The following is a 20,602-nucleotide window of genomic DNA, read 5'->3' as shown; positions in this document are numbered from 1 at the left end:
ATGAAATGATCACAGGTCAGGAGAGTGGTTATTACTAAGGGTATGAATAAATACTTATTCATGATTAAAAAAACTCTTCCCAAACTTGGACCTTCTTTAACCTGAAGCCACCAAAAACCTCCAGCAAACATCATTAGTCACGGTGAAATGTTAGGAGCAACGAGAAGACAAGAATGCCCTACAGCTACCTCCTGGGACGCTCTCTTCCCTGTAGATGCAAGGGCTCCAGGTGTAAAGCACCCCTGAGGACACCTAGGTGACTTTAAAAAAAAAAAGTTTATTGACACATAATTTAAATAGCATAAAATTCTCTGTTTTAAGCATACGATTCAGTGATTGTTTTTTACCAAATTTACAGGGTTGTGCAACCATCACCACAATCCTGTTTTAGAAATGTTGTGTAACTCCAAAAAGTTCCCTGGGCCCATCTGCAACCATTTCCCACTCTTTCCTCTGGGCAACCGATAATCTGCTTTCTATCTCTAAAGTTGGTGTCTACTGGGACATTTCAAATGAGTGGAATCATACAGTATGGATCTTTTGTGTTTCTTTTACTGAACATTTTTTTGAGACTTGTCCATCTTGTAGCATATATCAGTAGTCCATTTCTTTTTATTGCTGAATAGTTCTCCATCATATGGATGTACATTTTGTTGATCCATTCACCAGGTGATGGATATTTTGGTTATTTCCAGTCTTTGGCTATTACGAATAATGCTGCTATAACATTTGCCTACAAGTCTTTGTGTGAACACATGCTTTTGTTTCTCTTGGGAAGATACCTAGGAATAGAATTCCTAGATCTTATGATAAAATTAGTGTTTAACTTTTTAGGAAACTGCCAAAATGGCTGCACCATTTTACATTTCAGCAACAACGTTTAAGAGTTCCAACCTAGGGGCACCTGGGTGGCTCATTTGGTTAAGCATCTGCCTTTGGCTCAAGTCATGATCATAGGGTCCTGGGATCGAGCCCCGCATCCAGCTCCCTGCTCAGCGGAGAGCCTGCTTCTCCCTCTCCCTCTGCCCCTCCTCTCCTTCATGCTCGCTATCTCTCAAATAAATAAATAAAATCTTTAAAAAAGAAAAAAAAAAGAGTTCCAACCTATATGACTTTTAAAAGAATAGCATACGCTGGGGGAATTTACAGATTTGTAAGAGCTCTTATATACTAAGGATGCTAATCCTTATTTTTTTCTATACTACAAATGCCCATGATTTCATGTTGACTGAAAAAAAAAGGACAATTTCAACTATGTTAAGAAAAAATTGCATGGGGAAAAAAAGACTGGAAATTAGCCAAAACAAACATTATTGTTGCTGTATGTAGGAAACAGACGAGTGAATTCTTTTTTTGTTCCTGTATTTTTTTCTTTACTATCTGAACTTGCTAATGAGCATATATAAATATTCATTCTGATTATCAAAGTAAGTAAAAAAACTAAGGAGGGAGGGAGGAAAAGAAAAAAGGGAAGAAAGGAAGGGAAGGAAGGAAGGAGGGAGGGAGGGTAGAAGGAGAGAAGGAAGGAAGGAAAGGTCCCTTAGACTTGGTCATCTCACCTCAAAAAGGAGGCTGAAGGCATCCTCCTCCTGACTTGTAAGGTGGACTGACAAGCCCTTAACGAAGACCCCTTGAGGGTTTTCCACAATGGTCAATGGTGTGACTGATGGTCCGACATAGGGCAGAGTGGACAGGAGATCAAAGAGACTCTCGTTGTAGATTTCCAGGTAGGAAACACGCACAGTGATGGCATGTGTGGGGCGTTCTTCGATCATCCTAAAAACCTAGATGAGGGATTGGACGTAGTCACGAAGAGAAAACTCCAATGACCAGCCAGTGTTAGGAGGGTTCTGACCTCAGCAGGGAATATCAAGAAGTACAATAAAAAAATATTTGTCCTGGGGCGCCTGGGTGGCTCAGATGGTTAAGCGTCTGCCTTCAGCTCAGGTCATGATCCCAGAGTCCTGGGATCAAGCCCCACATCGGGCTCCTGGCTCAGCAGGGAGCCTGCTTCTCCCTCTCCCTCTGCTTCTCCCCCTGCTCATGCTCTCTCTCTCTCTCTCTCTGTATCTCTGTGTCTCAAATGAATAAATAAAATCTTTAAAAAAAAAATTTGTCCTAAAAGAATTTACAGTCTAGCTGGCATGATGGTCATCATCATCAACAATCACTATTATTAATCCACTGAGTGATAATTATTATCATGTAGTTTTTTGAGGCCTGACTTAACAGATTGAACAGCCCCATGACATGATGAATGGAAAAGACTCTGGAGTGAAGATCCCTTATTTTATGGGATCTCACCATATAGATGCCTCTTTCACATCCATTATTTAATTCCATTCTCACAACTCCCCTGTGATTGAAGCAAGGCAGGGGTAATGCCCACCTGTGGAAAGCTCCATGCAATGAAAGTATTTGTCTATGACCACTCAGTTACAGAGAGAAGCCAAGCCCAAACTCAGCCTTCCCAGCTCCTAATACCCTCCCTGGTACTTATGGGCAGGTGACTTTGGACTGGTCTTTTCCCCTCTCTTGACCTTAACTTTCTTTTTTTTTTTTTTTTAAAGATTTTATTTATTTATTTGAAGAGAGAGACACAGCGAGAGAGGGAACACAAGCAGGGGGAGTGGGAGAGGGAGAAGCAGGCTTCCCGCTGACCAGGGAGCCCGAAGCGGGGCTCGATCCCAGGACCCTGGGATCACGACCTGAGCTGAAGGCAGACGCTTAACGACTGAGCCACCCAGGCGCCCCTGACCTTAACTTTCTTAATTGTCAAATGGGCTGTGGGGATTGGGCTGGATGATCCCTGAGGTCCCCACCCTGCTCTAACAGTCTAGGTGGGTGCTGTCCAACATGGGGACACTAGCCAAAGGAGGCTGCTGAGCACTTGAAATGTGGCTGACGCAAATATGAGGGGCAGAATTTAAAAAAATTTTTTTAATTGTAATTAATTTGAATTTAAATTTCAAAGCAGTCCTAAGTTCAGTTACTGGTAAACTTTTCAGTATGTTTGGAACAACTTGGGTTTATAAATCTACTTTTTCAACCGTAAATTTTATGAAATCTCAATACAGATCAAGTATTCCTGATGAGTATTTAGTGTCTAAATTTTGAAATGGCCCGTAAGTGTAAAATACACACTGCAAAGACTTGGTGTGAGAAAAATAATGCAAAATATCTCAAGAATTTTCATACTGACTACATGTGGACATTACATTTTGCATATACTGACATAAAATATATCATTAAAATCAACTTCGCCTGTTTTACTTTTCAACCTGTGGCTACTAGAAAACTCAAAATTGCATGTGTGGCTTCCATTTTATTTCTACTGGGCAGCGCTGGACTCCACTACCTAAGTCGAAGATGCTGAGATCCTGAAGCTTTGACAGTGGGGCGTGAAGGACATTGCTTCACCAGTTAGAGCATGGGTGGTTTATACACTAGAGGGTCCTCTCCATTTCTTATAGGACAGGGCTATAAAACCTCAAGATGCTTTTGGGGTAAAGCCCTTTACCTCCTACCTCCCAACAGAGGGTCCTCACAGAACTCCGAAGGAAGGCCCCTCTGTCCTATCTTCAGTCAGAGTTCCCAGACCCGCCCAGGGCTGACTCAGTCCTGAACGCTCATGTTGTGCCTGCTTTTTCCCTTTGCTCTTTCTGGGGCTGTGGTGGTGGAAGAAGCCAGAGCAGGCCAGTGAGGGAGCTCTCTGAGAGTCCATATCCCCCTCATTAAAGCGAGGAAGGAACATAATGATTAGGACCTCCAAATCTTCAATTACAGGATCACAGACCAGCACAGCAGCAAGAAGCCAGTTGGCACGTCCTCACAAATGAAACTGGCTCTGCACGGGCTTGGGTCAGACTCTGAAACCCGAACGCCCGGTATCCTGAGGCCTCTGCACCCCCACCCCCTCAACGTATATCCTGTGTCCGGTAGCAGGCCTGGGGTCGGCAGCAGCTGTGGTAAGGGGGGGGTACCCGTGAGGCACCCCGCCTGTGGGCCCACTCTCTACCTGCTGTAGGGCACGAGGAAGGATCCCCCGGTGCTTGTAATTCTCAGTTGCCCCTGTCATGGTGTATGTCTTGCCGGCTCCTGTCTGCCCGTAACACATGATGGTACCTGCGAATATTTGGAAACACGTCTTGGTGATGTCCAGGAAAAGAGCTCCGAGGACAGCTCTCTTATCCCCCAGCATGCCTGGTGCCAATCTGGATCCTGGTGTGGAGGTGGCCATCAGGAGCAGCCATGGACATGAGGAATTCCTGCCACGGGGGGGTGGGGGGTGGGAATGGGCGGGCAGGGAAACAGGGACATAAATGGTCTAAACACAGACCGCTGCTCTAAATCTGGCCCATGTAGTGCTCTATTGATCCCCGTGCCAAGAGAAGATCTCACCCTCGGGCTTCTGAGCAGAGCAGGGAATATCAGGGAACAGAGAAACTGGGAATTTTCCTAGACAGGTGAGGAGGGAGACAGGAACACTGAACTCCAGCCCTTCTTTTTTTAAAGATTTTATTTTATTTGTCAGAGAGAGAGCAGGAACACAAGCGGGGGGGGGGGGCCAGAGGGAGAAGCAGACTCCCTGCTGAGCAAGGAGCCCATCCCAGGACCCTGGGATCATGACCTGAGCTGAAGGCAGATGCTTAACCGAATGAGCCACCCAGGTGCCCCTGAAATGAAAAATTAAGACATTCAGAATCCAGCACCACTGGCTGAACAGTCCTTTAGCAAAGCCATGAACTGCCAGAGTCTCAGGCGTAGGCCTCCCTGGAACTGGCCAGGCAGGAGGCAAGAAGAGCTTTCAAAATCCCCAGGAAGAAATGGGCGTGGAAAGGGCATTTCCTGTTAATGGTAAGAATTCTCTGTAGACTGCAAGTTCCCACAGGATCAAACAGGGCTGCTAGTTGGTCCCATGCCACTTTCAGAAACACCGCCATGACAGGTCCTGATCTGGTCCCACCGCCCTCTTCAGGACGACTTCGTTTGCACCTGTCACGTCTATGAGGTTTACCATCACCACCAGGCTCTTGAGCTCCGGATCCCATCCGTCCTTCCTCCTGGCTGGGCCAGCCTGAGCCATACCCATCCCAAACGCTGCTTCAGGGCAACGCTGGGCCGTGAAAATCAGTGTTTGCCTTCACCACACCAATGCTCTAGTTCCTGGGATTGGTAGGTTTTACACGCGGGGCTCTAACTCAGCATGTGAGCCGAGGTCAGAAACAGTATCTACTAACACAAGTGTGCAGGAAGGAGTCACAGCGGCTGGCCCTCAGGGCCCATTTGTGATTCCACAGAACCCAGGGCCCAAGACTCTTAACCTCCCAGGCCTTAGTTCCTCGTCTTCTACCTCTTCAAGGCCACATCCCCTCAGGGTCAATGAGGACCACACCTATGTATCACAAGCAGGATACATTACAATGTGTGGGCGTCAATACTAAACAGACTTTTAAACAGAAGACCTAAAACTTGCAGACAGGGAGCATTCTAGTCACATGGGCGAAGTTTACAAAAACAGTGATAGATTCTTTCTACAGATTTTCAAATCTTCTTAAGATTTTCAAGCAATCTTAGACTGAACTAGTTTGTAAAACTTTCCCAGTAAAGCTGCTTTTAATTTGTTAAGACAATCAAACTCCACTCCATTTTTTCATGCTATATGTAAATAACCCTATACTAGAATAGGAAGGGTAGAATGATTTTGCTGATAGAATGAACGGAAGTAGCTCCTAGCAGGTGGCCAAGAGAAAAGTATTTGGATTCAGTCAAATTCATAAGGACATTATCTTCCAAGCTAGTATCTGAGAGATGTGAAACAGGATAATAGTTCATCCCCAGGACCTAGAGCCACAGCCATTGAATCTTCCTATGAAGGTAGGATCCCAGAACTTTGGATCAAGTCATGCCCACAGTATCACCAAGCAAATAATCGGTTTTCCACCATAAGAATATGGAGATAGACAAATTAGCAAACAGAAGTTAGCAGGAGAGGTTATCTTTTCTTTCATTCACCATAAAATGCAACTCTTCCTCCAGGAAGGGTTCTGTGGGTTCTTATGTAAAACAACTGACAATTAACTAAATTACCATTGTATCCATCGAGGGCTTGAGCAACCACATCCTTTGCAACTGTCTCATAAACTAAGTCCTGGGAGGCATTGTGGAGAACTCCATCCAGCTTGAACGACCAGTCTGTCTGCTTGTTATTGACAACTCCTCTCTGAAGATCTTTTTTTAAGTGAATATCAATGCTCTAGGAAGAGAGGGAGTTAGTGTTTAGGAAACTGGTATGAAAAACTCACTGCTAGCTGAGGCCTGACCTGGAGAAAACAGAGGAAGTGAACTTTAGGAAGAACAGGGACTCCCACCAATGGGCAAATATTCCAATGAATTCTTTGGGATGGGAGAAGGAAGCTCCTGCAGGGAGGCCACACAACCCTTCAGGTGGAAGGATCAGGAGACTGGAGCACTTACTAGTTTCAGGACTTGTCACCCTAGGTTACAGGGTGCTGTTTGTCTTGGTTCCCCCATCTATGATATGGGGTCAAGCACATTTATCATGTTTCTATTAAACAAGCTTTGGACACATTCACTAAGCACAGGAAGGCCTTGGATTAGGCCAGAGAGAGAGAACAGTGGGCTTCGTGACAAGAGGCCTGGGCTTGAGCCACATCTCTTACATGCTATGGGCCATTCTGAGTAATGATGAAGAGCCACAGAGAAGGCTCTTCTTGACTTCTCATAGTTCCTCACTGGTATTACAGCAAATCAAGGGTGCCTACCTACTTGTAATCAGCATATTTTTAGATGCACAGATTTCTAAAAAAAAAAAGTTAGATTTTTAGATCCCTCCACAGCAAAACACTTTGGCAGCAGCTGGGTTAGGAACCCGTTGCATTAGGTCAATGGTAGATTCCAATCTTCATTATGGGGACTTCTGATGTAAAGAGCCTCTTACTGGAATTTTATCCTGGCTGCCCTAATCCAGGAACCAAGACACAGCCACATGCAGAAGTAAGATCAAGAGAGGCTTGGTGCATTCACACATTAAACGCACTGCGCTTCTATGTTCGTTGAAACCATGCCCAGTGTGAGCTTTTTTCTGACTGCCAAGACTTGCAAAGCTTGGGGAGTTTGCTATTGAATTCTTCCCTTAAAGAACGTCTCAGTGCTGCCCACAGTGGATTCACAGTTGTTTGCTGAATGAAAACACAGGACTCTCTCAACCTGTCCCAAGCCTGTCATGGGCTTCAGAAAGACTGTGAGGACAGTGGTAAAGGCATGGGGATGGATAAACCTTTCCAGTTCTCTCGATAAGAGTTTTTCCCATTGGTTTGGTAAGTTTAACAGTTATCAACTTAAGACATTCTACCTGGACCCCTGGGGAGATTATGTAACAGATTTGATCACCAGAAAGTTTTATGAGTGTGGACAAACGTCAGCTTTTCTATATCAGATACAAGGATGAAGGTTAAATGTATTAACCAAAAATTAAAAATGGGAGTTTCGAGAGTTTCCTCATCGAAAGCGATTCAGGGGGAGGGGTTTGGACTTGTTGGACTCTGGAGTCCATCCGAACTTTCGTCAATTCTATCTTGGTCCTTAAAGGCTATTTAGAAACAGGGTCACGCTGTAGCGAGCGGGGACAGAGAGGACCGGGCCGGTGAGGGCAAGCACGTTGCACTTACTTTATTGTCATCTCCGTATTTGATCATTTCGTGAGCAAAGTCATCGGTGGGTTTGACACGGACAAATGCATGAACTTTTTTCCTAGTGCCCATTCTAGCTAAAAAGAAGAAAAGAGTGCAGCTTTCAGTAGTCGTCATCAGATGACAATTAGTGGGGAGGTGTCATTCATGAAGAAGATCAGAACAGCGTGACATCTGTGTTTTCCTATTCCACTGAGAGCCAGTCTTCCTTTTTACCCCCTAGCATGTCAGGGCTTTACCCACAGGACACAGCTCAACAAGTCCAGGGGCTGACTCATCGTTTTCCACCAATGGCCCCCTAAGAGACAGATACAAGGCAAAAGGAATGCTCCCTTGAGGGGCCTAATCTTAGATATGTTTCCTAAAAATGTTCTGTAACGGAGTCCACTTATGCTTTGCCTCATTCATTATATTTTCCTCTAAAATACTTAGGAAATGCATTGAAACTAATTTTCTTTTCTTCACTAACATACATTACTTCAGATGCAGCACCTCCTCCTCTACCTCCATTTGACAGACCAGAAAAATGATTCCCTAGAAGTATATTTAATCTAGCCCATAATCAAATGTTCTTTCTTCTCTGGCAGTCCATTGAGAGAAAAAGTAGACAGTCCTCGACCTCCTCTTCCTCTCTCAAACCTAACTATATTTTCTTTCAGGTAGACACAAACTTAAGTTTGTATTTCTTTATATATACTATCATGAATAATTACCATGTGTAACAAAATGTTAAAATAAACGTTTGGGGTAGCTAAAAAAAAAAAAAAAAACACCACCACCACCAACAAACAAACTCAAGCAAATTCAAGGTGCTCGCTAGCAGAGATGCTACCAAAGGGACTGCTGCATTGAGGGGAGAGTTAATTAATCTCTTAGATCCTAACTGAAGTATTTTATAAAAAAAAAACAATCAAGGGCACCTGGGTGGCTCAGTTGGTTAAGGGTCCAACTCTTGGGGCGCCTGGGTGGCTCAGTCGTTAAGCGTCTGCCTTCGGCTCAGGTCATGATCCCGGGGTCCCGGGATCGAGTCCCACATCGGGCTCCCTGCTCGGCGGGAAGCCTGCTTCTCCCTCTCCCACTCCCCTTGCTTGTGTTCCTGCTCTCGCTGTGTCTCTCTCTGTCAAATAAATAAAATCTTTAAAAAAAAAAAAAAAACAACTCCTTCCTGTCTTTTAAAAAAAAAAAAAAAAGGGTCCAACTCTTGGTTTCGGCTCAGGTCATGATCTCAGGGTTGTGAGATGGAGCCCCGCAACTGGCTCCCCCCTCAGCGAGGAGTTTGCTTGGAATTCTTTCCCTCTCCCTCTGCTCCTCCCCCCACTGGCATGCTCTCTCTCTCCCAAATAAATAAAATCTTTAAATTTTTTTTAATTTTTTTTTTTTTAAGATTTTATTTATTTATTTGACAGAGAGAGACACAGTGAGAGAGAGAGCACAAGCAGGGGGAGTGGGAGAGGGAGAAGCAGGCTTCCCGCGGAGCAGGGAGCCCGATGCGGGGCTCGATCCCAGGACCCTGGGATCATGACCTGAGCCGAAGGCAGACGCTTAACGACTGAGCCACCCAGGCGCCCCTAAATTTTTTTTTTTAAATTTGAATTACACAACCAAATGATAACTAATAAATCTCCTATTTCATTGGAAATCAGTCTCATTGGCGAAATCACACAAGGCCCTCTCCTGAGAATGACTATGTAAAAATATTTAATACTAATTAGACAGAAAATTTGGGTTCCAGCATTGACATAGAGAAGTAAAGAGGGTTTTTAAGCAGAAGGAATGACTGTGCTATTTTTATTGCTTTGAGGGGAACTTAAAACTTAGCTCTTCAGGTGCCTCTTATATACTGATGACAAAGGATTAAATATTGAGAGAAAATGTCAAGAGCTCTAAGAAATGCTAAGGAAAAATCAATCTCTAATCATCAATTACATTAAACCTAGTTAAGTAATACTAGAAAACAAGATGAAAGTCTATGAAAATATATTAAACTTCATTGTTCGAAACTATTAGGGAAATTAACATGATACAATTTTAAGTTGTTCAAAGAGGAAACATTTCTAACTTTACATATAAGTTTTCCTAATATTGATCTGATGTTTTTTTCTTTCCTTCTTTTTCAAATAATGGGAACAATATCATCAAGTAGCCTATGGTCATGTACTCCTAACACTGGGCTCTCACATTTCGATAATTTCACTTTTATGGAACTATGCATATAAAGAATGTTAAAAACTCATTTATAGAGTTCATGCTCCAAATGTACAAAACACACTTGGAATAGAGACAAGGCCCAAGGGTCTGGATGTGTGAGATGCGTGCTGCACGGTATGATTCTCTTCTGACCTCCCTCTCAGAGTTAAACCAGTTCAATAAGAAACAAGGCATTTGCCACTAAAATAACCTGTACCTTCATGGGCAGGAAAGCAGAGTTGAAGCCAAAGAAATCCCCTGGGTATTTTTGAAAAACAAAACAAACAAACAAACAAACAAACAAAAAACACAAAAAAACAACCAGCAAAGGAATTTGTTCAATTTATGAGGAGTTAGGGAAACATGAGACACATAGGGAACTGATTCAATTTCATATTCAAATTGGCAAATAGCAAAAGCATGGTGGTTAAGGGAAAAATAGCTTGCTTGAGCTATTGCGAAGAACTCTAACAAATAAACTGATACGATGCTTAATATTTTTTAAAAACTAATTGTTAAGACCTTTACTGTAAAGAAAAAGTCATGCATGATAGGGATTTCTTCTCTGAATTACAGTTAATTATTTCACTTTTTTTTTTAAAGACTTTCATTTATTTATTTGAGAGAGAGCACTGAGGGAGAATGGGAGGGAGAAGCAGACTCCCCACCCAGCAGAGAGCCTGATGTGGGGCTTGATCCCAGGACCCCAAGATCCTGACCTGAACCGAAGGCAGACGCCCAACCGAGTCACCCAGGTGCCCCTAATTATTTCACTTTTTTAAAAAAGCACATTAAATAAAGAATATTAACCTTTTACATGTATTATCTAAGAGAGGTTCATTGAATGTTACCTGATAAAAAAGATTACAGATTTTGAAAATATTAATGTCCCTCTACATTTCTAAATACAACTTGCAATGATTTCCTATTACAATTATATTAACTGTCATCAATGGCATTAAGTATCGCTACAGAAGCAAAATAAATAGATAGGCCCTGCCCTTCGTTTACAATTTCAATGACGTCGACAGATGAAACTCTAACCCGTTACAAGGCCTTCAGATGTCAAATCAAATAAGCAAACATGTCACTTTCATATTTGCCTACTGTAGACCTGTGTCCACTTGCTACATTCCTCAAGTAATTATTTCATGGAAGTCTTTTCCCAGCCCCTAGGGAACAATTAAGACCTTTTAATTTTTAGAAAATGGATCTGAAAGGTGATCAGGGGTAATGGCTTATCCAATTTCGGTCCTAAAATTTTTGTCTGCAAAATTGAGCTCAAGAGATACAAAGCCACAAATGGCTCTAACATGGATCCCAAATTGAGGAAACTGAAGAGAAAAATCTCAACTTCACGTTCACTTTGATCTAGGCTATTGGGGAGTTGAGAGGGGAGGAAGGTGTGTTTTGACACAAGCAAACTTACCCTCAATCTCTAAAGCTCTGGGAACCATTGCTCACACCAGTCTGAGGGCCCAGCCTCCTGCCCTGGGTGCCCTCTGAATGGAACCAGCCCAGGTGGCAGGTGCTCAGGCCTCCCTCCTGGAAGCCCCCACCCACCCAGCACAAGAACAGCATAGGAAAGCCCAAGCATGCCCTCCCCTCAGACTGGGGCCTGCAACTTGCCAACATGCACATGCGCCTGCAGTCCCCCGATCTTCCCAAGGCCAGCCCCATACTCACATCATGGCTCCAAGTATGCCAGGACCTATACCCACCTAAGGCAAGCCTTCTCTATTTTTTTTTTATTTAAGATTTTATTTTTTTAAGTAATCTCTACACCCAACATGGGGCTTGAACTCCCAACCCCGAGATCAAGAGTCGCATGCTCTAAGGACTGAGCCAGCCAGGCCCCCCGCAAGCCTTCTCTCTTAACTCCTCCTGTAAGGCGCTATTCAGCAGGCACTCAACACCCAGATATTTAGAGAGACCCCATGCCATCTTGCACTTACTGAAATAATGCTTGTTACCATTCTTACGCCGCATCATTTGAGTGGGTTTCTGCTCCCAAATCAAATTACAAGTTGCTTGAGGGACAGAACTGTGCTTTATCTCTTTTGAATCCCCCCTCAGTGTCCAGAACAGTGCCCAGCACAGAGCAGGAACTCAAGAAATGGTGGTTGGTAGTGATGGTCATGGCTGGAAGTCAGAGGACAGCTGAATCTCCACATGTGGGTCCATCTTCCGTCACTACTGAGAGAGTCCCAAGGGGCATATGTCACTCCCCTCCCACACCACCTCCAATCCCTGAGCCCACAGCCCTTCCAGGAGGACACCTAGTTTCCAGGCACCACTTGCAAGAAGCCATATTCAGCCCCTCATCATGCCCTCTTTTTTATCAGTGTTTTTTCCCACGTCACTACCATGTGGGGAATGCTCCTTTCTCATGGGCACCACCCTTAGATAGTTCTGGTGTAAATAAGTGAACCTCTGAGTGGTCACCAGGAGACCTCTCTGAAAGGCACGTGGTTTCCTTATTTATTTTAAGGGTGGAAATGAAAAAAACTGCTACCAAGCACCCCTGAAGGCTGGATAAAAGGAGAGGGAGCGTCTGCTGGGACGAGTCCCCAGCTTCCAGCGCTCCTGCCCAGACCAGGCGCTCTCATACGGAACCCTCATAGTTATCAGATCGACGGCAGCATATGAACCCCAAAACAACAGGGTCCAAACGCACCAGGCCTCGATTCCAGGCAGAACTGGCTTTCTCCCTTTTCCTCACCCAACATACCGGACCCCTTTGTGGACTGTGGGAGGCAGTTGGCCTTGGGACCATTCCTGTCCCTCTCTGGAGCGGTTTCCTCATCTGTAAAGCGAGCGGGTCGACCTGGCGATCCTGAAGCCCCCTCCAGTTCGAAAACTGTCCAGACCTCTGGTTCCCCACTTCGGGCCCTCTCAACCTAGGCAGCGACGCAGAGCCCTCGTGCGGCCAGGGAACGTTAGATTCGAAGACCCTAAGTCGCAGCCAGCCGGAAAGGGCCCCCACGATGCCGCGCCCTCTCCTCCGCTCGGGTTTCACAGATCAGCGAGCTAAGCCGGGGGACTCCCGGGTGGAGCGGTGTTCGGATCCCAGTCGCTGCCCGCCCCTCTCGAGCCTTGCTTCTCCCCACCCGGGCGGAGCGTGGCCCCTGTTCACCGCCCCGGAGGCAGTGGCCCTCCCGCCGCCTTCCGCTGCCTATGCAGCGACTGCAAGCCCGCACTCGCCGCTGCAGAACTGTGTACATAGCCGCCATGGCAACGGGCCGTTTCCGCAGATCCCGGAAGTATCGGGGTAGTGGCGGAAATGAAGTCCGCGGCCTGGGTCGAGAAACGATTAAGGCCAGGGCCGAATCGGGAAGACGGGAGATGGGACCGGTTAATCTAGAAAGACTGCGGCAGCTGCACGCGCGAAAGCACGGTCGGAACGGCGAGGGAACGAAGGCTAGGCTCGCACCAGGAAACGGGGCAGCGGGGCTTCCGGCGCAGAGCAGCCTGAGACTACGGCAGCCGCGCAGGCCCATCTGCTTCCAGCCCCGCGCTCCGGGCGGCAGACCGCGCGGGCCCTCGCCCCGCCCCGTTTAATATCGAGCCGGCCGGCCAGGCCTGCGCAGTCGCGGTGGCCGGGGAAGATGGTGGAGGACGGCGCGGAGGAGCTGGAGGACCTGGTGCACTTCTCCGTGTCCGAATTGCCTAGTCGTGGCTACGGCGTCATGGAGGAGATCCGGCGGCAAGGCAAGCTGTGCGACGTGACGCTCAAGGTACCGAGGGCTGGGCAGCGTGGGACTGAGGGATAAGGAACCGAGTGGGGAGGAAAGAGGGGCGGGGGTAGGGGAAGAGAGGTCTAGCGGGCAGAGCGGCGGGGCAAGGGGGTTGGAGGGAGACCGAGGAGGGGAGAGAGAGTTGCGGAGTGGGAGAGGGGAATTGGGGCTGAGTGGGGAGACGGACAGGGACAGCTTCTCAGCCCTTAGAAGGACAGGCTGAGAGGAGCGCGGCTGAGGCCCTCGGGGTGGGAGACACTGGGGTGCCCGCCTCCCTTTTCTGTCACACAGACGGGAGAAAATGGACTTGCAACCCCTCTGGAGAGGAGGGGGCGGTGGCCGCTTCTACATTCTGATGGGCACCAGTGAAGCACCCTCTCTTGTCACCGTAGACATTTCTTTGTGCCCCTCGAAGTTAGCTGTGCCGTCGTAAGGCGCAGGCTTCTTCTTAGGAGTCATTGCTTGCCCTTGATTGTTAGATTACTACCTTGTTTCTTAAGAGCTTTTAAAATCGGATCTGGATATCTTTTGAGGTGGGCATTTACTCTGCCCCCCGCTGGAAGGTGCACCACCACCACCACCTCCACAAAGGTCTCGGAGGATGGATTGGGTCTGCGTGGGGAGGAGAGGGATTCCTTAACCACCTGTTCCCTACTGGCATCCTGGGCCCAAGAGCCAGGCTTCCTCCCGTGCTTTGCATCCATTCCTGCTGGAGAGGCATGCTGTGCTGCTCCTTGGCCTAAATCCTGAGCCCTCTGGAGCCCTCCACGTGGGAAGGTGCTGCTGTGAACTGTGTTCCCTGTTGGGCTTTGGCTGGAAGGCTCTCAGCATCTGTGGAGGACCACATGAAATATATATACACATGCAGAGATCTTTTCGCCCTGCTTGTTTTCTACAGAATTAAGGAAACTTTTCTTCTTCCCGTATTTGAGTCAGACCTCTGGAGACAGGAGAGTAGAATGCTTAAGTGTGTGGAGATGGAAGGATTTGGATTAAAATCCTAGTGATAACCTTGGGCAAGTTTCTTAATCTCTCTAAGCTTCAGGTTTCCAAATTTAAAAACGGGGATGATTTCTAATTCTCAGTATTAGTGTGAGGATTCAGTGAGAAAATTTGTAGTATTCTTTGCATGATGCCTGGCTTAAGTTTTTCATCCTCCGAAGGAGGTTGGTTTTCTAGGAGAGGAGTGAAGTGGCCTGAGAGGGAAAAGGGTCTTCAGCGGGGAACCAAGGGGTTTGAGAAAAATGAGCTGGACTAAAGGAGGCAGAGGAAGTAAATATAAATGAGAGATTTTTGTCCATGGTGATAACATGGTAGAAGATGTCGCGGCTACTAGAGGTTTGTAAGCAGAAGAATGATCTGGTTGTGGCGGTAACACTTGGAGTGAGTAGAGACTGGTGAAAAGCAGTAATAGGGGAGAATTTGGGGGTTAAGATTTGGGCTGTAAGGGTGAGCCAGGGAAAGCTTGTGAGACAGAGAAACAAAAAAGGGTATGATAGAGGGGGATGGTTACAGATATTTGCTACATAGATTGAAGCAGTGTGTTTTGCCTATGCATTTAATGCAAATACAGAATATAACAACCCTTTAGCATAACAATGCTTGTATGATTTTTTTTTTTTCCATTACACTGCTTTTTGTTCATTCAAAGGGACAAGAAAATTATCAGAGGTAGTTCCAACTGAGAGTGTCTGTCTAAATTGCTGTGTTTAAGCATCTGGGACATAAGGACTGGTATAAAGGGACAGGTAGAGCTGGACAGGGCCTAGAGAGCGTTTGCTTCATTGGTTTTCTAACTCTTCTGCACAGCCTGAGGAGTAGCTCACGGCAGTGTGATGGTGGGGGCCAGGGAGAGGCCAAACAAACCAGGCTGTCCTTCGTTTCACCCCCCTTCACTAGAGCTGCTCTGTGAAATCTGTTTTGGTCTCTCTCTCTCTCTTTCTCTCAGGATAGAGTCTTTCCTGAAACTTCTGATGTTTCCGGACTGTCTTCCAAATAAATAGGTACTGAAAAGTCAGTTGGAAGCTCTTTGGTGTGGGATGGATTTATTGACTACTGGGCTAGGGCAGTGCTTCTCAATCTTTACCAAGTATTAGAATCACCTGGTGGCCTGTTCACACACTGGTTGATGGACCTCACTCCAGAATTTTTTATTCAGTACGTCTGGCATGGGCCTGAGAATTTACATTTCTGACAAATTCCCCAGTAATGCTACTCCTGGCCTGGGGCCACATTCTGAGAGCCAAAACTGTAGGGTGATGGACCTGCCCTTTTCAATGCGGTATGATCAGAGTCCATGGACCTTCATTCAGGCTTCTGCCTGAGTGGAATAAGATTGATTGGCTGTTATCATTCTAGGAACCTTATGATGGGAGGGGGCTGGGGGCTCTTGCTTCTGTATGCGGACTTGCATTTAATCCCCTGAATGGTGCCACTTCCTTGTCTTCAGTGGTTGGTTCCCTGGTTGCCCAAGTCTAGAGTCTCTAGTCCATCCTGTCCAGATGATAAACCTCCAGTCTTCTGCTGGGGTAGTGACCAGTCCTGCCTGACTTCAGCCTCCCTTATGCTCACACCTTCAGAGGAAACCTGAGTCTCTAACAGTTGAGGTTTGGAAGGGACTCCGAAGTGGCTTGTCCTGTGCAGCACTCAGTGTTCTCCATCGAAGTCCGTCACTACTCATCTTACAAAGTTTGGTGATATTTTTGATCTGCTCTCTTTGTTTCTGCTTCTTTTTCCTTGGGAGCTTTGCTGTTCCTTAATTGTCAGTCTGAGGGGTGGTATAGCATAGACTCAAGCCAGACTGCCTGGGTTGGAATCCTGGTTCTGCCACTTATTAGCTGTGGAAACTTGGGCGAGTTCCTTAAACGCTGGGGACTCAGTTCCTTCATCTGTAAGATGGGCATCATCACCTCCCTAATAAGAGTGTTAGGGATTCCATTAGTTAATGCACTTAAAACAATCATGTAGTAAATGCTCAGTCGCAGCAGATATTTATGAATAATGACATTTTTATGAATAATAACGATGGGGTTTCTAGAGAGAGGAGGAATAAATGGGTATGTTCAACCTGCCATTTTGAATTTGTTTTAGCTTCTGATGAATTCTGGATGATTTTATCTAAACATAATGTTCATTGTCTTAAAAGAGTTTGCAGACCACTGCTCTGCTTCAGTAACCTGCATTTTACAGATGAGAACCCAAGCCCAGAGGAAGGGACTCGTTCAAAGTCACAGATGGAGTTAGGTGGAGCTAGGACTAGAGACTGGACTCCTGGTCTCTGTTCTCCTGCTCAAATGTTCTTTCGTGCTCTCCTCTGGCCTCTTCTATCACTGGGAGTGACAGAACTGATTCCAGCTGCTGCCGTGTGAATTAATCTATTTCAGGTCAGTTGTACTCATCCTTAACAACAGATCATCTTTTCTGTCTTCCCGAGCTTTAGGGAGTGTGTGAAAGTTAGCGTTAGCAGGTATGACGCATTCTCAAAATTCACTGCCAACTCTCAAACCTTACTTAATTCTGTTTTTGGAAATATTTGAAATTTAAATTCCTTGGGCACCTGTTGGATAATTAAGAAGAGGCCGAACAGAAAGGGTAATAATACTGGATTTTAAAAATCACATTCTATGTCTATGTTGACTTGAACCTTTTTTTATTTTATTTTATTTTATTTTTTATTTTTTTTTTAAAGATTTTATTTATTTATTTGAGACAGAGAGAATGAGAGAGAGAGAGAGAGCACATGAGGGGGGGAGGGTCAGAGGGAGAAGCAGGCTCCCTGCCGAGCAGGGAGCCCGATGCGGGACTCGATCCAGGGACTCCAGGATCATGACCTGAGCCAAAGGCAGTCGCTTAACCAACTGAGCCACCCAGGCGCCCCTTGAACCTTTTTTTATTTTTTATTTTTTTAAAGATTTTATTTATTTATTTGAGAGAGAGAGAATGAGAGACAGAGAGCATGAGAGGGAGGAGGGTCAGAAGGAGAAGCAGACTCCCTGCCGAGCAGGGAGCCCGATGCGGGACTCGATCCCGGGACTCCAGGATCATGACCTGAGCCGAAGGCAGTCGCTTAACCAACTGAGCCACCCAGGCGCCCGTTGAACCTTTTTTTAAAAACTGAAAATGAACCCTCTCCCCAGAAAAATGCACATACTTAACATACATGCAAAATTTTGTGTTCAGTCTTAAGAGCAATTCCTAAGGCCCGTCTCTGGTTCATGGGTTATGAATCCAGCTGAGTATCGTTTTCCTATCAGAAAAAGCCCATGATCCGTCTACATGACAAATCATTTTATCTGAAAGGTTAGGAGGATAGCAGTGCAAGACTTCTTGGCAACCTATAGCATCAGGCTTGGTCTGGGCAGAGAGGTTTGCATCCCCTGTGGTTCTCATCCCCTCTTCCCATCAGCCGGTTTCCTCTCCTTTCCTCTGGGCTACCAGTTGCCCAGTGCTCAGGCCGCATCTATCAGGTTCACGGGGTCCAGCGAGTTAGGCAGACTCCCCAGATTCAATAAGTGTTCACCACAGTTTGTTATTTATAAGATCTAGACCCACCACTTTAACATTTTTCTATTCTCCCCTCACCTCACATTCTCCTTTTTCTTTATTTGTGAGAGAAGAATGGGGTCACCAAACCTGCATATTCACTGACCCATAAGCTTAGCAGAGGAGCTTCCTACTCTCTCTCTGTTTTGCAACCACTAATGAACTTCATCGATTTGCTGGCATCGGCCTTCTAGCATTTTCCCAAGGCCCCTGCTAAGATTTTGAACCCAGATCTGAGAATTTATCCTCCAGAAGGAAATGTCTTTTCCATGGGTAAAAGGCACAGTATTAGAATATTTCCTTATGACCCACTAAATCCAGGTACACAGTCCTCATTGAAACTGGCTTCAAGAGCCACACATTTGAGTCTAGAATTTTGCCTCATTTGCTCTCACACTGATTTGGTGACGAAAGAGTGTGTGGAAAAGGATATCAGGAAGTGAAGTAAGGACTTGTTGGTGCATGCCATTTTTATGTTCTGTGTGGTGTAGTGAGTTACACAGGTATAATTATAGAGCTGGGAGACTCCTGTGAAAAGGAGCCATAGAGGTCCTCTATCAAAGCCATTCATTTTAAAGATTAAAAAACCCTGAGGCTTAGAGATATTAAGGGATTGCCCAAGGCACAAAGCTATATTATCTGGGATCCAGCATAGCTGTTTGTTGGTGGAAGGAATGCTTTTGCGTCCTCTGTCCGATTACTCACCTGCCCTGCTGATGTTATGAAGCAGAGCAGGGAACACAAGCCATCTGCAGTGTCATTTTCGAGCATGGAGGACAGCGATGTGTATGTCCAGATGCAACACCATTGCTCTATTTCAGGAGAGAAGAAAGATGCAGACTTTATTGGCTAGTCTTTTGCACAATTGAATTCTGGACTCTCTTGATTTTGAAATGGCACCGCATTGGAAAACTTGTGTTTCTGAATAGTGTTCATTCCCTGGTGTTTTCTACTGACTCTTCCCAGGCGTTTGTGTTCATTTCCAGCCTTGCGTCTTTTTAGTGAACAGTTAGAACCGAGAAGAAGAATGTGCTCCTTGACAGGAGCACTTAGGATATGAATTCATATTCATCGAAAAGTCAGTTTTGCTCTTTCTTTCTCAAGTTATGTTGTGGGTCGTGCTGTTACATTCGGGCACCAATCAGAGGATGAGAGAGCTTGCTGCTGCCTGATGTGTGGGTAGGGAAAGGGAGTTGGAGGCATCCTGGAAAATCAGTTACCACCCAGGCAGCATTCATGGGGTTCACCCTGAGGCTTCTGCGTGAATTTAAGAAGCCTGTATTCGGGGATATTTCTCACGGCAGGCGGTTCCTTTATTGTTTTGTACATGAGACTCCATTGTTTGCCCCTTGGCCACACCTGGTTCAACTTAGAGGCTGGTTGATGGAAAATGAGATCACGTTTTTCTAAAGGTGTGTTCCTAGCCCCTTCTACATTGCAAGCCTGGCATCTCCTGCCCTACTTTTGATTTGTCGAGTGTCAGCATTCCTGTTGCCTCTTTGGTACAGAGCCAGCCAGTTTCCCCACAGTTTAGGAGGGCCTCTTCCACGTGAACAGCTGACCACATCAGCACTCGTTTCCAGCTGGGGAGAAGAGAATGAACCAAGATGTGTGAACCAGGAGTTGGCAAGCATTTTCCGTAAAGAGCCAGATAGTAAATATTTTAGGATTTGTGGGTCGTACAGTTTCAGCTGTAACTGCTCAGCTCGGATGTTGTGGCATCAGAGCAGCCGTACGTAACACACACATGAGTCGGTGTGGCTTTGTCCCATTAAAACTTGATCCACAAAAACAGGTGTAGGCCAAACCCGTCGGCTCTGGCTGGCGGACTCCTGTTGTATAGTGATATGGCCTCTGTCAAGTTTAAGGCTTTTGAAGTAGGTTACACTTGCTTTATGGCCCCAGCATACGCTTCTGTCGTTCCAGCCCAGTATCTAGCAGTTGGAAGCATCTCTCGTTAAAGAGTACAGATGAACCAGAAGTGAAGAACTGTCTTTTTCCGGCTCACTGCAGGTGATCACGGGACTATCCTGGTTGGTGACTGTGAATAACTGACATAGGAGAAGTTACTGCTAAATTTTGCATCTCATCTTTAGAAGTCTTGTAGCTCTGCTGGAGCTTGAAGCAGACTGTTTCCAAAGCATTAACTAAAGACACCCTGCTCCCTTTCTGTCTCAGTTGAAGCTGAGGATGCTTAGCTGCTTGCAGAATGGCAGGCCAGAGGAGACCGAGTTGGCTCCTGTGCTCCCGTGGACCTGACCGGCTGTGTTCAGGGCCGTGAAGGTAAGGGCCAGAGTTGGGGCTTCTGGCAGGCCAAGGAGAGAGTTCACATATGGCCCAGTATGTCTGGGCAGAGTGTGCTGCGTATCTGATCAGAACACAAAAATGCTTTTCAAAAAATGAGCTCAAGAATAGGTATTTGTA

At 45.9% G+C, this 20,602-nt stretch overlaps 2 protein-coding genes across 12 annotated transcripts in view; one reads left to right on the top strand and one right to left on the bottom strand.

Moving 5' to 3' along the window:
- KIF9 (kinesin family member 9) overlaps positions 1–13,188 on the bottom strand; it is a 53,539-nt gene extending 40,351 nt beyond the window's left edge. For 2 of the 8 annotated variants that reach the window (XM_036107708.2, XM_078078739.1), the window contains exons 1-6: positions 12,631–13,188; positions 11,855–12,095; positions 7,692–7,789; positions 6,091–6,256; positions 4,019–4,125; positions 1,560–1,784 (exon numbers count right to left, since the gene is read on the bottom strand). In XM_036107708.2, the coding sequence (XP_035963601.1) occupies positions 1,560–1,784; positions 4,019–4,125; positions 6,091–6,256; positions 7,692–7,789; positions 11,855–11,891 (633 nt within the window). In that variant the 5' untranslated portion in view covers positions 11,892–12,095; positions 12,631–13,188. Of the gene's footprint in view, positions 1–1,559; positions 1,785–4,018; positions 4,126–6,090; positions 6,257–7,691; positions 7,790–11,854; positions 12,096–12,576 lie in introns of those variants that run through there. The other 6 variants (XM_078078742.1, XM_078078741.1, XM_078078745.1 and 3 more) reach the window with 6 other exon arrangements.
- Positions 13,189–13,333: 145 nt separating this feature from the next.
- The window catches only part of KLHL18 (kelch like family member 18), a 52,614-nt gene continuing 45,345 nt past the window's right edge, over positions 13,334–20,602 (top strand). For 2 of the 4 annotated variants that reach the window (XM_078078751.1, XM_078078752.1), the window contains exons 1-2: positions 13,497–13,636; positions 20,357–20,461. Coding sequence is in view for 2 of the 4 variants with exons in the window: in XM_078078749.1 (XP_077934875.1) it covers positions 13,508–13,636 (129 nt within the window). In the remaining 2 variants the exon portion in view is untranslated. Of the gene's footprint in view, positions 13,637–20,356; positions 20,462–20,602 lie in introns of all 4 variants that reach the window. The other 2 variants (XM_078078749.1, XM_078078748.1) reach the window with 1 other exon arrangement.

This window comes from Halichoerus grypus, chromosome 1, assembly GCF_964656455.1.
Source record: "Halichoerus grypus chromosome 1, mHalGry1.hap1.1, whole genome shotgun sequence".
NCBI classification, from domain to species: Eukaryota; Metazoa; Chordata; class Mammalia; order Carnivora; family Phocidae; genus Halichoerus; species Halichoerus grypus.
Note: the sequence above shows the minus strand (reverse complement) of the source record. Positions and strands in the feature narration are given on the sequence as shown.